The sequence below is a fragment of the Zalophus californianus genome, chromosome 13 (assembly GCF_009762305.2).
Source record: "Zalophus californianus isolate mZalCal1 chromosome 13, mZalCal1.pri.v2, whole genome shotgun sequence".
Lineage (NCBI taxonomy): Eukaryota > Metazoa > Chordata > Mammalia > Carnivora > Otariidae > Zalophus > Zalophus californianus.
Genome location: NC_045607.1, coordinates 10,758,840 through 10,775,773, shown reverse-complemented (window position 1 = coordinate 10,775,773; position 16,934 = coordinate 10,758,840). Strand labels below are relative to the sequence as shown.

Here is a 16,934-nt window from a genome sequence, read left to right as displayed (position 1 = left end):
GGTCTTAAACAAGGCTGGGCATGGGGACAGAAGATTCCAGAGACTTGCAGGGAGAAAACCAACTGCACTTGGTAACTGAAGGGATGAGGGAGAGCCGAGTAGAGGATGTATCCGGACTTCTGGCGGCATGGCTGGTGCTCTTTACGGCTTTCACCTTTCAAGTCTTGGCTTGCTGGTCATTGGAGTTGGTTCCAGATTCTCTTACGTATGTTTAAGCTCAGCTTCCTCTGAGCTCAGTCAGCGGGAATTGTCCTGAGGGACCCACTGCAATTGAGGCGATCCTGTGCTTTGTTATCAGGTGCCTCCTGTGTTTTGGGCATCTTGCTCACTATTCCCATGTGCTGATGGCCCTGGGAGCTGAGTGTAGACTTCCAGGTTGGGACAGTCATGGCGGTGGTCATGCCAACAGTGCAATACCTGGCACTTAACCTCATCCCATCCTCCTACCAACTGGGAACTAGGTCTTATTCAGAACTCGATGCTGCAGGGGAGGAAACCAAGATAAATACCGCATATGTTTTGCTCTTGAGGGGCAGAGCTAGGAGTCTCTCCACGTCCTGTGGCCCCACAGCACCCCTTCCTGCCATCAGGTCTGCAAGAGGGAAGATGAGCTTTGGGTTTGAAATTAGCCAGATTGTGGAGACCTGAGCAGGGTCGCCCTCGTAAAGAGCCTGACGATATGGACTCTCTGTAAACCCTGCCCTTCTTTTGTGTAACACAGATTTAAAACACATCACTGTATACACATACACCGAATCCATTAGAACTCCCCACACACGGTGTCAGATGTCTTTAAAGGTGAAATTCGTTTACAGGAAATGTCATTCTGATCAAGTGTGCTTTTTAAAATCACAGAAACAGTTGCTTTAAAATTAATGATGCATTGCAAATATCAGGGAAAAAAGGACCCATTCAGTGTAAAGATGATTAAAATTCAGGTCAGAACTCTGACTTAGTCAGGCTAAATTTTTTAATGAGATTTCAGAAAATTAATTGGGCGGATGCATTTTTATTCTTTTAACATGTAATTTTATGCTCCTGTTTTTTTTTTAAAGGGGGATTTGTCGATGGCTGAGGCTTATTGTGGTTCAAACATTTTAAACTCAAATTAGCACAGGGTGGGAGGTGTTTGTGGCCTAATTTGATCTGACTTGGAGAAGAGAGCCTGGGTTTCTCGGAGCTTTCTGGGGTGGTTCACCAGCACCCCCCACATGTCCAGCCTTGACCTGAGAAGCCTGGCAGAATTTCTTGGCGGGGGGGTGGGATTGGGGATAGGGGTGACTTGGGGACCTTGGCCCTCTCCTTGGCCCCTCATTCTGCCAAGCCTCTGCTGTCCAGGGAGTTGCTCCCCAAGGCTCCTCCTCTCGCTGAGATGGCCTCCCCACCCACCGGGGCAGTGCGGACCCCCTCCTTCACCCCACTGTGGCTGGCAGCAGAGTGGGGTCAGCATCACTCCCACCGCCTCCCAGCTTCTCCACCCACCTGCTCCTCCTCGGGGGGAGAACTGAGGGGCTCCCACCCTGGAGAAGGGGGCTGAGGAGTCAGAAATGGCTTCCAGCAGCATTTGCCCTGCAAGTGGCCCACAGCATAGCCCTAGACGGGGAGGCGAGGTGAGCCTGTTGTCTAGCGCAGTCCGTTGGCAAACAGTCCTGGATGACCCGTGCAGAGGAGAGTGATGTCAGAAGGCTACAGGGGCTTTACTACAGTCAGGTGACGGGTCGATGACCTCTCTGAACCTCCGCTTCCTCATCTGTAAAATGGGGCTGTGAAGACTAAGCGAGATGGAATATGTCAAACCCCCAACATGGCATCTGACGTCATGGGTGTCATCGGTCTTACTCTTTGACTTCAAAGTTCATTTTATTTTTCACAGCCAAAGAGCCCAGAGCTGGCAAGAGCCCCAGTGCAGACCCTCAGTGGGGTGGGGATGGTGGGGTTGGTGGTACAGCCGCTGAGAACTCCCTGCCTCGGCTCGTCCCCAGCCCCCTGGGAGGCAGGTGCAGCCCCAGTCCTCGCTCAGCAGACTGAGCGACGCCGACACCCCTAATGACAGTAACACCATATAGCGTCTCCCAGGTGCCTTCATTCAGTAACTTACTTACCCCCCAGCAGCCCTCGGGAGGAGGCCCTGTGATCACCTTAATTGTACATGTGAGGAAACTGAGGCCCAGAGTGCTTGTCCACAACCCCCAGCCAGCACGTGGCAGATCTGGGATTTGAACCCAGGCCTCTGCAGCCCCGTGTCAGTGTCTTAGCTGAGGGAGCCGGAGCGGCGGTCACCCCTCCGCTCCCCCCGGGCTGATGCTAATTTTCCTAGGAGCCGGCATGGGGTTCCAGACAGAACAGGGGCCAGTGAGGACTATGAGATGAGCAGTTTTCAGAAAGGCCATCAGGATTACTGCCTTTGAGCTGGCGTCGTGTGAGCTGCTTGGGGCCAGCCTCGAGTTTGCCCGGCAGCTCAGAGCTCCCGGGACCCTTGGCACCAGCATCACATCCTGGAATCCTCAGAGAAATCCCAGGGCTGATATTGCTAACGTCCCCCTGTTGTGGACAGACTCACTCGGCTGCAGGGGCCAGAGTGGAGCTCGCTGAGGGCTGACCCGGGAGGGGAGGAAGCCCTTGGAGGTGGCAGTGGAGAGAGGCCTGGCCTTAGGGACCAGAACTCCGTTCACCTTTTCCTCTTGCACTCACAACCCCTGAATTACTTCGGAGTCTGGGCCCTCCTGGCTCAGGCACTGTGCCTTGTGTCCTGTGCTGCCCCCTGCCTGAACAGAGGGCATCTAGGGGGACAGGACCCCATGCCGACCCCTGTGAGGGTGCTGGTGTCCCCAAGCCTGCCCAGGCTGTCCCCCTCCCACGTGGTGCTGCTGCCAGAGGAACCTGCCCCCCCCCCACCCCAGGAGCTCATTCCTCTAATTAGGTCGAATGGGTTGTGACAGGAAATGCAAATCTGGGTCATCGCATATGCAGAAGTGCCACTGAAGTCTCAGGATGCCAGCTGGGATGTCGCCCCCCATCCTCCGCCCATCCTCGGGAGCAGCGTGGCCTTTGGGGGCACATCTCTGGGGTGGACAAGGGACTTCAGCCACTAGTGACGGTGAAAAGCCAGTGTCTGCACAGCAGGGACCCTAGGAGAGCACGTCCTCCAAACGCTTCACTGTCCCAGGGGGGAAACTGAGGCCCTGAGAGGGGAGGGGCCCTTGCCCAGGGCGCCTCTCAGCACAGCTGGCTTGAGATCGGCAGGGAGTTCAGGTCTCAGCTCCCCACGGACCAGCTGTGCGACTGTGCCTCAGTTCCCTTCCTTGTGATGTGGGATGAAAAGCCTTGCTTTACAAGGCTGTTAGGAGATTGCAGTCACAAAACCCGTGTAAGCAGGTGACTGCTGCGTGGTGGGCGCCTACTAGCCCACGGGCGTGCCGTCAGCTTCACCGGCATGTGCGATCCCTGCAGGTGTGAGAAGTCACCTTCTGAGGGGGTGGGATTTCGGCTGCACTCGGAAGGGACAGTGGCTGCATCCCAAAGGGCCACAGCACACCAGGCTGTTGGGAGCACATTCTTTCGTGTCATTTGACAAACAAGTCCCGAGCTCCTGCTCAGGGCAGGTCAGAGCCCCCGCTCAGGGGACACGGAGGGGAAAAGGCAGGGGCGTGCTTTTGGAGAGGCCCATGTTTGGGGGGCGGGGTCTCAGGTGCCTGAAAGACAGAAGCTAGCTGAATCAGAAAGCATAGACCTGGCTAGTCATGGGGTCTTGAAGGAAAAGCAGAGGAAGAATCTGAGTTGGGAGACCACCTGGTAGAACTCAATGGGTGGAGACTCCAGAGTCCCCAGTCCCGGGTTCAGATCCCTCCCATTACTCACTGTGAGGTTTGGAGCCGGTCACTGCCTCCCCTCCGAGCCTCAGTTTCCTGAAATATGGGGATAATGGTGATGCCTACTCACAGGGTCATGGGAAGCATTCTGCACGGTGCCCGGCACACAGTAAGTGCTCAATAAATGCTCGCTCTTCTTACATGGGTGCTTAGTATATAGGGAGGTTAATTGCCGTTACTAAGGAACTTACTTGACAGACGCTGGTATGCGGTGGATGAGAATGTGGTCTTCCTTCTCCACCAGCCCTCCCTCCTGCTCAGCCCCCAGTAGGGAGCGGTTTCAAGTCCCTCCCCAGGGGGTGTAATTATGCCTCAAGACTTCAGAGTCAAGGTTGGCCTAACCGTTACCTTGCTGAGGGAAGGAGGCAGCAGGCTGTGAGGCTCAGACTTCCATCGCTCACTCCTGGCAGGGGGGTTTCCTTGGCCCAGGGCTGGGTCTGGGCAGGTTCAGAAAGGCCGAGAGTGGGAGTGAGGAGCAGCTGCTCAGGGCCCCTTCTCCTCCTCCAAACCCCGCCTGTCAGTCATAAGGACCACTGAGCACCTACTGTATGTGTGGTGGGCGGGGGAAAGCTCAGCAATCTCACGTGATCCTTACAGCGACCATATGAAACAAGCACGCTTCTATACCTCTCTGCCTTGCAGACAGGAAAATGGGGCAGAGTGGCTTGGGTAACTGCCCCAGATCACCAGCCAGGGACCCAGGAAATACGCATAAGGAAATATATATAAGGATGCTTATTGCAACATTATTTATAGTGACAACAGATGGGAAACAAGCTTACTGTGGCATATAGTCTGGGGTTATTTAAATCCCTGTCAATTGACAATGTCCATCAGTTACTGAGAGGGGGAAAAGCAAGTTTCAGAGTAATGTGTTCACACAATTCTGGGTGTTTAAAAAGTACGCCATCTCCATAGATGTGAATATTTACTCACTCAACAAATGTTTATTGAGTACCTGCCACATACCAGATACCATGTTGCCGGGCGTACCTGCCGGTGGTCGGGAGACGGACAGGTAACGAAGTAAAATAGGGAATTTGGAATGCTGGAAGGTTAGCAATGAAGAAGGAAGATGAGCCGGAAGTGTGGGAGGGACAGAAACAGTGAGGCTTCAAGGGACGTTCCAGGCGGCAGGCCCGGTGAGAGCAAAAGAGGTTGGTCGGTGTGGAAGGAGCAAAGTGCGCGGGAGAAAGTAATAAAGCAGCAGGATCGCAGAGGTGCGAGGAGCCTGGGTGGGCGGATCACGTGGGGTCTTAAAGGCTTCATAGGTGGTCATGGGTGAGGACTTTAGTTACTGGGTTTTTAACTTTACTGAACCTTACCGTGATGGCGCGTGTTTTCCCTCATCTTTGCCTGTTTCACGGTTTAAACTGAACAAAGAAGGAAAACATGGAAGTTGATTAAGAACAGACATCCTGAATAGGATGCCAGTCACACAGGGCTCCCCAGGCTCCTGCCAGGGCTTCTTTGTCTGCAGGTTGGTATTCGGGTGAGGGAGAGTTCCAGAACGCAGCCCAATAAAATACCTCATCTTTCAGCCCCGTGCGTGCTTCCGGCCCAAGTCTGGAAGAGGCCTTTTCACATTGGGAAATTCACCTTATCCCTTCCTGCTTCAGTGGGGCCCTCGGTGTTTCTCGTCCCACCGCCACTTCCCCCAATGAACTCCGCAGATGTTTCTGTACCCATACTACACGCAAGACCCTGTCCTCACACCAGCACCCAGCCCGGAGGGTCCCCAGCGGCAGCGATCCCCTGCCCCGGTGTGGGGGGTGGGGGCTGTAGCAGGAGGAGGGCCCGCTTTGCCGGGCTGACGCGGGGCAGACCAGAGCCGTGGCCTCCTCCCCACCTCCCCGACGTTCCAGGGCCCGAGTGGGCACCCCTTCCTCTCCTTCTTCCCAGAGCACACTGCACGTGTGTTGTGGGGACGGTAAGGGGGTACCTCACCGGGCAGCTCCATCCCGGGGCAGGCCCTACTCTCCGTGGTGGGTTTCAGTGTTGGCCCCTGGAGAGTCAGCGTGAAGTGTCTGGATTCCTCATGTCACCGTGAAGGGGGCTGTTTATCCAAACAAGGGCTCAGAATGGTAAGGCTGCAGATGGATGCTCAGGTTTCTCAAGTTCGAGATGGGAGCCCCAGGACGGGAAGTTGCCACACCTGACGATGACTTGCAGGGGGAGGGTTGGGGCCGGGAAGACCCAGCAGGGCCTCCCCCTCACTGTGTGACCTTGACGGGTCACTTCAGCCCTTAATTGCACCTGCTGTATTTGCTGGCTCCGACCTTGGCATAAGGGATTCAGAAGTGAGCAAGGTGGGCAAGGCCCTGGCCCCGGGGAGCCACCTTTCTGGGAGTAGGAGATAGAAACAAGCAGACTAACAAACGATCAGGTAATGAGGGATGGTGGAAACCCGGGGCGTCGGTTTCCCATCTGCAGAGTTGGGGGTGTTGTGGCGTGGAGTCTCTGACAGTGAGGTTGGCAGTCACAGTCCCTCCTTCACCTTGGAGGAGCGCGCTGGAGTTGCCAGGTTCTGGAAGGGGCCACATCCTGGCCCCTCACTGCAGCCTGGCTGGCCACTGATGTCCTCTGTCCCCCTTCTCCAGAGGCACCCAAACACCCTGTCTTTTCGCTGCTCACTGGCCGACTTCCAGATCGAGAAGAAGATCGGCCGAGGACAGTTCAGCGAGGTGTACAAGGCCACCTGCCTGCTAGACAGGAAGACGGTGGCTCTGAAGAAGGTGCAGGTGAGCCAGCTCCCCCGTGGGGTCAGAGCCTTCTGTGTCTAAACACTGTGGCCCCGGGCCAGTTCCTGGCACTTCCTTCTCCACCCCTTCCTCTGCAATCAGGACCCAGCTCTCTGGGCCGTGGGAAGGATTAGGTGGGTCCTGATGACAAAAGCTCATGCAGGCCATAAAGGAAAAGGAAAATGAGCATGCATTGAACACCACTGTATACTGGGTCGTGCCTGGAGAACGGTCCTGTGGGTGAGGGTGGTCACCCCATTTTTCAGATCAGGAAAGCTGCAGAGGCATGAGTATCTATCTCACTGGGCCCACCGAATGAGCTGAGGGGGAGCTCAGACTTAGACCTGCACCCACTCACCCTGGGCCCTGCACTTGCTGGTCGCCTCTGGGCTTGAGAGCCTTTTCTGGCCTCCGTGTTCCTCCTAAACGAAGGAAGGGGCTCAAGCAGGTGAGTCATCAGCCGCAGAGTCCAGCCAGGAAGCGTTTCAATGAGAGCCACTGGGCCCATTTAAACGGGGCTTTGCCTCAGGAAGTAGCTTTAAATCCTCCCGCAGAGCTTCCCGAGACCTCAGTTTGCTCATTTGTCCTTTTAAGAGTGAGATGAACAGCCTGGGCTGAGGAGGCCAGGGAGAGAGAAGGTGCAGACGCAGCCACGGGTGGGGAGCCAGGCAGCAGACCCGCACGATGGTTTCCTTGCTGGTCTGCAAACCGCACGGGCGGGTCCAGGTCGCTGGAGGAGAGACAGGCCCCTCTGCTGGGCCCCATTTGTCTTGCAAGGAGGGGCTCGCCTGGCTTTCTTTGCCCTGCCTTTTTTTTTTTCCCCCAAGATTTTATTTATTTATTTGACAGAGAGAGATACAGCGAGAGAGGGAACACGAGCAGGGGGAGCGGGAGAGGGAGAAGCAGGCTTCCCACGGAGCAGGGAGCCCTATGCGGGGCTCGATCCCAGGACCCTGGGATCATGACCCGAGCCGAAGGCAGACGCCTAACGAATGAGCCACACAGGCGCCCCTTTGTCCTGCCTTTTTGTGCCATGATGGGTTTTGGGAGTTCCGGTCCTTGTGGCTCCCGGTGGGGGCTCTGGGAGCTGGGTTTTAACCACTCTTTCTCTTTTTCCTCTCACCCAAGATATTTGAGATGATGGACGCCAAAGCCAGGCAGGACTGCGTCAAGGAGATTGGCCTCCTGAAGGTGAGCGCCCTGGACTGAGCAGGAGCCCCTCGCTTCCTTGAGGTGGCCTTCATAGCCCGTAGCCTGTTAGATTCAGAAACAACAGCCTTTTGAGGGCAGTGGCTCATTTGTTTTCTCGTGGTTGGGTGGGCGTGGACCCCACCTCACATCCGCCCGGCCCTCATGGCACCCCCAGACTGCCTGTCCTGGCCCCACGTTGATTGTGTTTATGGACAGCAGTGCCTGGCACCAAAGTCCTTCCCCTGAGGGCACCAAGTCACTGCCACCCAGGAGATGCTCCACTCATCTGGGTGACTCAGCAAGGCCAGCCTGGGACGCTGGAGAGGATGCACAACCAGGTATGCGGCCCAGGTTCCTGGTGCCCAAGGGACCCGGGTTGTCATCCTGTTGGGCTCTTCCCAGGCCTCCCCAAAGAGGAGGCAGGCTGCACAACTGGAGGGGGCTTGCACAAAGGACAGACCTACCAGGGCACCTTGGGGTGGGCGATGGTCTTTCCTTCCCCCTCCCTGCCAGCTTCCTCACCAGTCTTCCCAGAGTCAGAGACAACAGACCTTTCTGGACTAGGTTCAGCCCCAGCCTCGGGCCGCTCCCTCCTGGAGATCCCTCCCTGTTCCCCAGGCTTGGGATTCTGGCTGGGGTCTCAGAGGTGATGGAGGAGGGGGAATGGTATGGGTTTCGGAGGCCCAGGAGCCTGAGTTCAAATCCTCATGTCTTCATTTACAAGCCGTGTGACCTTAAGCTAGTGACTGAGCCTCCCGGAGCCTCCGTTTGCCCATCTGCTTGGTGGTGAGAGTACCTGCCACATGGGATACGGGCAGTTAGAGAAGATTAAATAGTATCTGAAGAGATGAAATAGTACCTGGCACAGTAAGAGAGCCCAGCAGGCACTCACTCGGTGTTCGCCCTTTCCATGAGGCAGAGGGCTGGCTCCGCAGCTTCCGGCACAGTGAGGCTGCTGGTGGCGAGGACACAGACCCCTACCGCAGGATTCCAGATGAGCGGTTTGCACTGCCAGGTCCGCCCTGGGCTCTCAGGCCCGGTGCCCTCCGAGGCAGTGAGGAGCAGGCCAGCAGCCCGGCCTGGGGCACTGTGGGAGCGAGGCTGGCCGACCCGGGCCCAGGTCGGAGAAGCCCCACAGAGGCCAGGGTCCCGTCCCAGAATCTGGAAGGCTGACAGGAGCCTGCTGCAGGGGTCCTGATGGTGTGCAATTAGGGGGGCCAGGTGGCGGCGGCCTCGGACGCCACACTCGGGAGGTAGGACTTGAATGTGGGAACAACAGGGGAGCCCCTGAAGGGGCTGAGAGCAGGGGCGATGGGGTCCCATGTGACTCGTGAGCACTTGCTGGGAGGGGACCCTGGCCACGAGGGCTCACAGGGAGGATTATCAGGAAGTGTCCTCAACTCTAACCATCATAGGTCCAAAAATTCCCTTCAAATAACATTTTTAAAATTTTATGGGACGGTCAACTTTGGGCCCCAGATGTGATCTCAGGACTCCCGATTACCCAGCCCTGCGGACTGGCTGTCCCAGTCACCCACCCTCTCTCCCCTCTGGTGGCCAGGAACGCACGTGTGCCGATCACGGTGTGTGCACGTTCCGAGCCAGCTTGTTCCTGGGCTCTGGGCTCCAGTGAAGGGGGCCAGGCCTGGTGTGACCTGGGCCTGCCGGCGGGGGGATGCACTCTGTCCCTTCCTCGGGCTGCTGTGTAGCCACGTGCCGTTGACCATGGCTTGAGAGGTGGGCACACTCCTCACTCTCTAGCTGTGTGGTGTGGGCCAGCTGTTGACCGCTCGGGGCTTCTGTTTCCTCGTCCGTAAAAGGGGGTGACGATATCAGTCCTGGCCTCAGCTGTCGGGGGGATTCGTGAGGAGTTGGGTTGGAAGGGCTCAGTGTCGCATCTGGCGTGTGGTACGTGCTCGTCACGGGCAGCCCTTGTCGTCACGGTTATAACGTCTGCCGCTCGACGCCAGCCCTTACCCAGCTCCCCAGCCTGCCCACGGGAGGTCAGCAGGTTGTTCCCCGGGCACGAGGTGTTTCCGGCAAAACACAGGGAAACACAGTTCTCGGAGGGGTCACGAGGCGACACCGTTTCACATCATTCACGCCAGGACCCAAACCCCAAAACCTCCCAATGCAGAGGCCACCAGACGTGGGGCAGGGAGGTGGGCCCTGTCGGAAGACAGGCAGAGATCCTGTATTCGCACGGTCAGCACAGCCGTGAGCACCCCTGAGCCCTGGACTCAAGGACGGCGCAGCCAGCAGGGGAGACACATCCTAGACAGACTGCTGTAGCAGGTCCCAGAGGGGCCACAAGTGGGACAGAGATTCGAAGAGGGAACCTGAGCCCATTACTGTCACCTCTGCCTTCCTTCCCTCCGGCCATCGTCCAGCCCTCGGCAGCCACCATCACCGTCAGGCCTGGCCTGAAGCTGCAGGGACAGCCCCACTCTGTGGAGCTCTGGACTGTGGGAGAGAGGGATGTTTGTGGATCGTGAGGACACAGGAGAGCGGGAGGCTGGCCGAGGCCGCCAGGGGAAGCTGCACTGGAGATGAGTCTAGAGGTGTGGCTTCCCCAAACCCCAGATCCACGAAGCCAAAGCAGCCACCCCTCCCCCACTCACAAACCGCAGAACCCAACCGCTCCGCATCTTTGGAGCACTTCTTACATTTTGGCCCAAGTGTGTCCACTTTAAGACACACCCGAGGGGCACGTGGGTGGCTCAGTTGGTTAAGCATCTGAGTCTCGGTCTCAGCTCAGGTTGTGAGATCGAACCCTGCATGGGGCACTGTGCTTGAGATTCTCTCTCCCTCTCCCTCTGCCCCTCCTGCTTGTGTGTGTGCACGCTCGCTCCCTCTCTCTCTCTTGCTCAAATAAACAAATCTTAAAAAAAAAAAAAAAAGACACACCTGGGCTCACCAACAGACTACAGGCTGAGAAGGGGACTCTGGGTGGACAGCGGTCTGTGGTTACTAGACCGGCTCGGGGGCCAGCCTGGTCCCAGAGTCAACCCCTTCCCTCGCCAGGCTTTGGGGGTTTCCCCCAGCTGACTTTTTTGCCCCCGTCTGTGCCTTTGTACCCTGGCCAGATATTCGAGGGAGCCTTTGCTTCGCCTCTCCTCCTCAGAGTTGCCCTAAGAGCAGGGAGAGAAGCCTCCCCCTCTTCTCCCCAGGAGCCCGCACCTGGAGGGAACAGCCCCCTCGACTGAAGCTTTAATTCCCACCCAAACCCCCTCCAATTTTTCCAAGTCATCTGCAAAACAGTGATGCCCAGCCTGCTGGTGACCTTGGCCGGTCTCTGGGAGCTCTCCCTGAGAAGGGTGTGAGGTTTCTCGGGGAAGTCGTGAGGTGAGGTCCAGGGAGGAGGGTGAAAGGCGGGGGAGGACTTGTGTTTATAACAACAACAACAACGCTGACACTTCATAACGTGCATTCACGACTGTAAAGCATCTTCAACTTTATGAAGTGCCGGCATTCCATTTGCTTCGATATCTTGTAAATGAAAAATATATTTGGAACGTGACTTGTGCTGAGGGCAGCTGGTGTGATGAGCAGTGTTAGCTCCAGGGAGACCTCAAAACAAAATGTGGGCTAGGTGATTTTTTTGACAAAGGCACCAAAACAATTCAGTGGACGAAAGAAAGACTTTCAATTCCAGATGCTGGGAACACTGGACGTCCAAATGGACGGAAGTGAGCCTTGACCCCTACCTCACACTGAACATAAAGATGTATTTGAAATGGATCATAGACCTAAACGTAGAAGCTGAAACTAGAATAATAACGTTTGCTGGGCAGCCCAGCAGGACAGCCCTTCGAGACGGGCTGGTGCTGGCGGAGGCCGGCGGGGGGAGCGGTGGAAGCCAGTGAACCCACACCGGGGCCAGGGGCTGGCCCAGAGCAGGGGCCTGAGGACTTGGGCAGGTAGGGTGGAGCTGAAGGAGACACGTGGCCAGTGGCAGGCCATCTGTGGCTCCTGGGGGTCTGATTGAGGGGTGCCTGCCATCCAGAGCAGGCTTGGGGAAAAGAATAAATGGGGGAAGGCATAGCCACGTGATCTCTGCCAAGGTCCCCCCTCATTTTAGAATCCAGAGACGGGCATAGGTCGGCACAGCATAAACACACATCCCCCTCAGAGTAACTTCCAGGCCTTCTAGAAAGTGTGCACTAGAGTGACCTCTGCTTGTCGGCTGACGCGCGCCCCTATGGACTTGGCCGACCAAGCTCTGGCAGAATGTTTGAATCCCCTCTGCTTTCCCAGACCCTGGAATCGTTTTGGTGGAAACAGTCTGCGTTATAAGCAGTTGCCAGGGTCTGTCCCCTCTCAGCCAGGCGGGGGCTGACTTCCAGCCGGTGGGGTGCTGTCCCGCCTGGCAAACACACGCGCCATGGTGGTCGGGCCAGAGGCCGGGCTTTGGCGCCGAGCAGAGCCCTCAGGGCGGCTTTCGTGCCAGAAATGCTTGGGGTCTTTCCAGATTTCACAAGGATGTGTCAAATTGAGGGCGGGGAGGAAGAGGGAGATGGACACACTGGGGAGCCCCAGCTGCAGGCCAGCTGAGCACAGCACCAGAGTGGCGGGGGCCCGGCCCTACCCTCGAGGGTCACGGGTGGTGAGGGAGGGCAGGAGCAGGGTCGTGTCCCACGGAGTCTCAGCTCAGGGCAGTCTCCACATTAGACATTTCAGAGGTCTCGGCCCATCCAGTGTGCCCTTCAACACATTACGCCCATTGGACAGATGAGGACACTGAGACTCAGAGATGCAGAAGGGCTTTCCCAGTGTGGCCCAGACCTGCCTGACTCCCAGGTGACACTGCCCTCTGCAGTGTTAGCCCACTAACAGGGGACAACTGGGAGCCAGCACGGCGCGGGTGCGGGGCTGAACTGTCCCTCACTGGTTCTGCCTCCCTGTCTTTCTCTTTGGACAGCAACTGAACCATCCCAACATCATCAAGTATTTGGACTCGTTTATTGAGGACAACGAGCTGAACATTGTACTGGAGCTGGCCGATGCGGGGGATCTCTCGCAGATGATCAAGGTGAGTGTGCCTGGCAGGCAGGCCAGTTCTGGGGGGGGGGGTGCGAGGACCCAGGGAACCCAGGGTCAGGCAGCCCCTCAGCCTGGCGAGTGCCCCCTCGAGCTCCAGCCCCATTTTCTGGGAGAGGTCCAGCCATGGACAGAAAGCACCCCTCTGGCGTCCCCAGCGCCCCAGACTGCCCACAGTCTGTCACTTCTGCCTCACAGAAGGAACGGGGACAGAACCCTGTGTTAGGTCAGAACCCCAGCTCACAGAATCTGGGAAAATGTGTCGTGCATCCAACTTCCCAAAGGAAAAACTGATCCCAGAAAGGCTAAGAGACTTACCCAAGGATACCCAGTAACCTGGGGGACAGAGCCGTATCTGTGTGGCCCAGCTCTGTTTCCCGGCCTGGGACCCTCCAGAGATCGGCAACCCGAAAGATCTCCCTGGGGCCCCTCCAGCACTTGAGGGATCCCTTCATTCCCATGGAACGGCCAAGACCGGGTGTCTCTGAGAGGCTGAGTGACTTGCCAGGGCTGGCTCTTGCTCTCCATCCCCCGGCAGCCCCCATACCACTCTGCCCCCAGTGCCCCTCCTCCTGGGGCCCAGGACCAGGCCCCCACTATGAGTCTGGACTCAGGAACCGTCACAGCTCCACTGATGGAGCACCTACTCTGAGCCACAACCACGTTGAGCACACATATCTCTCACTAAGTGCACACTGTCCTCAGAGAGCAAAGCTCAGAGAGGTTTAGTCACCAGCCTGAGGCTGCACAGCCTCTGTGTGGCCCCCTAAGCCCAAGACCCTGCTCCCCTGTTGGCTTGACCAGTCTGCATGCTGGCCGTTGTGGGCCCCCACTGCCTCCCTCCCCCAGCCCAGTGTGTCTGCTTCTGAGCGAGGCCAGCTACGCTGGAGCCCCCACCTTGCTCCCAGCAACACTTGCAAACGGGGCCAGACGTGGATTCTCTGTCTTTTCCACCAGGCACTGGGGATTGAGCAATTGCTCCGCGCTTGCTCTTCTGAAATTTGGCTCCTAGGAATTGGGGCGTCGTTGGGAAGCGGCATTACTTGAGCTGTTATCACCTGCTTTTATTTTTTCGTTGACATATTAATGTGTTTGCAGGGACGTTAATCTCCACACAGATCCCTGGTGGGAACAGATGTGCTCTATCATGTCTCAGTTCCTCCTTCTCCCCCAACCCCCACTGCCATTCTCCATCATGTTGTTCTCCTGCCGAACATGCTCGCAACCCACACGCCCTGTGCGCCAGCCCCCGGTGCTGAGACCTCAGCGTGGGTGCTGCCCGCAGGGAGCTCGCCTTCTAACAGGAGGGCAGACCCATAAAGGGACAGTCACAAGCCAGTGCGAGTGAGCCAAGCTCAGGGCCTGTGGGAGCCCAGGAAGGCTTCCTGGAGGAGGTGACACCTGAGCTGAGACCTACAAGTAGAGAGCAGCAGTCTAAGGGCAGAAAAGCTTGTGCAAGAGCCCAGTGGGATGAACAGTCCAGGGTCCACAAAGCCCTGGTCAAGGTGGAGGCGGGTTGAGCGGGAGGCGAGGTAGGTCACCTAGGGCCTTACTGTCCAGCCCCAGGATTTGAGACCTTGCCCCAAGGTCGGCAAGGAGCTTCCTAGGACTCACGGTGGGGAGTAGGCATGGTCAGCACTGTGTTCTAGAAGAAAGGCGAGATGCTCAGTAGAGTAGGGATGGGGGGTGGGAACGGAGGCAGTGCACAGGAGGTGGAGGGGAGCCAGAGGAAGGGCCCTGGAGTGTGGCCCACAGCGAGGGTGCTGCCCCCTAAAGCCCCCGCAGAACCCAGACTCCTTGCAGCCTCTCAGTCCACAGAGTGGGGACTGGGGTTAAACAGTGGGGTGTAGGGGAAACTGGGCAAATCAGACCCCTTGCCCACAAAGCTCTGCTTCCATCTCTGTCCTGGGGATGCATTGGATACTGTGGGAGCCGCGGGGCTGGGTGCAGGCTCCTTCCAGGGAAAAGAGAGGAGGGAGACGCATGAGTGTCCAGCACCTTGTGCCTGGCCTGGGGTGCGGTGCCCCCTTCTGTGCACTTCCCTGGCCTCCTCGGGGCCCACACCAGCCCAGGGCTCAAGTCGGTCATTCACCCACGGGGTTTCTGGGGCAGATGCCGGCTTCCTGGCGCCATCTCAGGAGCCCTGTTCTCCTGGCACGGTGCCCCCGCTCCCACGGTCATGGGGCCCTTGCCCCCTCCTGCCTCCCCCTCTTCCCTCTGCGGAGCTCCAGGCCCTTCACCTGCAGGGCCTGGCTGGGTGCTGCCCCCAGCAAGCGGGAGAGGCAGGGCAGGGCAGAAGAGAGACCCTCGGTCTACAGTCAGACACCCCTGCTCAACCCTCCTCCCTTGGGCCGGTCCCTATGCCTCAGTTTCCCCATCTGTAATATACTTACCCAATGCCTGGGGCTTGGTAGGAGCTCAGCTTCCCTGGCCTTCCTAACTCTCCGGCTGCCTCTGGGCTTGAGGGGGATATGGGGGCCTTGCTAGGGCCCCGGGCTGCCGCTGCACCATGGTCACCCCACTGGGCTAGCCTGGAGGCTGCTGAGCAGTAGACCCTGCGTCCCAGGGGCCTGCTGCCTCAGGCCAACCAGTGCCACCACCGCCACGGTGCCAGCGTTATTTATGATGGACAGTGAAGCTGAGAGTTGCCGCCACCCCAAAACCCACCAGAGACTCTCTGCCTTCCCGCTAAATGTCACACGGCGCTTACAGGACGTGACATTTAGAAAATCACCATTCACAGCCAAGCTTAAAAGCTATAATGAGGATTAACCAACATCACAGCGTAAATAACACTGCAGCCCAGCCCACCACGGAGGCCTGGGGTGGCAGGGGGGGAGGGGGGAGTGGGGTCCCGTGCTAGCGGTCTGGGCTGTAGCCTCGCTCATCCGTGAGGTCCCTCTCCCAGAATGGAGCCTCCGGGAGAGCCTCGTGGGGCTTTCCTGCCAGGCCACGGGCTTCCAGCTAGGACTGTTCCATTCTTGGAGGTGCCCGGATCCAGTCCCAGCTCTGGCGCTCCAGCGGGGTGACCTTGGGCAAGTTCCTGAACCTCTCTGAGCTCAGTCGCTCATCTGGTGGTTACTGGCGTCATTAGAAGTTAATTAGGGTTAAGAGCTTGGCCTCTGTAGGTGGAAGGCCCAGGGTTGTTCGGGCTGTGACTGCCCCTTACCGGCTCCTGAGTGGCCCTTGGTTTCCTCATCTGTAAGATGTGTGCCGTCACCCTGCTGAGGGCCCAGCAAGGTGGCTGCACGAGGCCGGTGCTCGGCAGATGCTACCCTAGGTCCCGTGTTCCACCGCACACTCCCTTCCCCAGGCCAGGCGTGCGTCCTGGGTCGGCCCCTGTCTTCCGTGCACAGAGTGGCTGCCCGGACCAGTGGGCCCACAGCTTCGCCCCTGGCTGCTTTGGAAACGATGGTTGTTCTGAGGCAAAAGCCTCTGGACAACGACCTCGGGTCCTCAAGGTTCCCAGGCTCGGGCCCAGGAGACTCCCCGGAAGGGACGTGGACGATGACCTGTTCTTGGTTTGTTCCTTCCAGGGCCTTTGTTTACTTAACAGCACACTCAGTGCAGCTTGGGTGGTTTTGGGGGTTTGGTTTGGTTTTCTGGAGCATTATATATGTTTTTTCGGGCAATGAAGTCGATTAATGGCCTGTCGAAACTGGGGGTCCACTGAAGAATGTCAGGCCATTTCCTCGAGGTCCCTGCTGCCTTTGTGAACGATCGCGTGCCCTGAGATTTGCTGGTTCCTAGGGACGGGGCAGCTTCGACTTCACCGCCGGGCATCGGGTGCCCGCGGTGTGGGCCGGGCTGGGGCTCAGGGGCGGAGCCGTGGGAGGAGATGGGCGGGTGTCCAGAAAATGCCCGAGGAAGTGTGATTGCGAGCAGCCTTCAGGGTGCAGTCCGCAGAGCCATCCGGGACACACACTCAGGGCCCAGCCTGCCCCAGCCTCCGGGAGGTCAGCGCGGGGCCCGGGGCAGACGGGGGTCCTTGGAGGGCAGTTTGGGCTGAAGGACAGATGGGAACACGGCCCCCTTTGTCCCAAACTTGCTGTTGGTTCAGCCCACCTACCCACCCCGTGCCAGGTGCCGGCTA

At 57.9% G+C, this 16,934-nt stretch overlaps 1 protein-coding gene across 1 annotated transcript in view; it reads left to right on the top strand.

Annotated features, from left to right (window-relative positions):
* Positions 1-16,934, top strand: part of NEK6 (NIMA related kinase 6) — an 84,223-nt gene that overhangs the window by 42,762 nt on the left and 24,527 nt on the right. Inside the window, exons 3-5 of the mRNA XM_027616223.2 lie at positions 6,470-6,610; positions 7,739-7,801; positions 12,723-12,833. Coding sequence (XP_027472024.1) covers positions 6,470-6,610; positions 7,739-7,801; positions 12,723-12,833 — 315 coding nt within the window. The remainder of the gene's footprint in view (positions 1-6,469; positions 6,611-7,738; positions 7,802-12,722; positions 12,834-16,934) is intronic.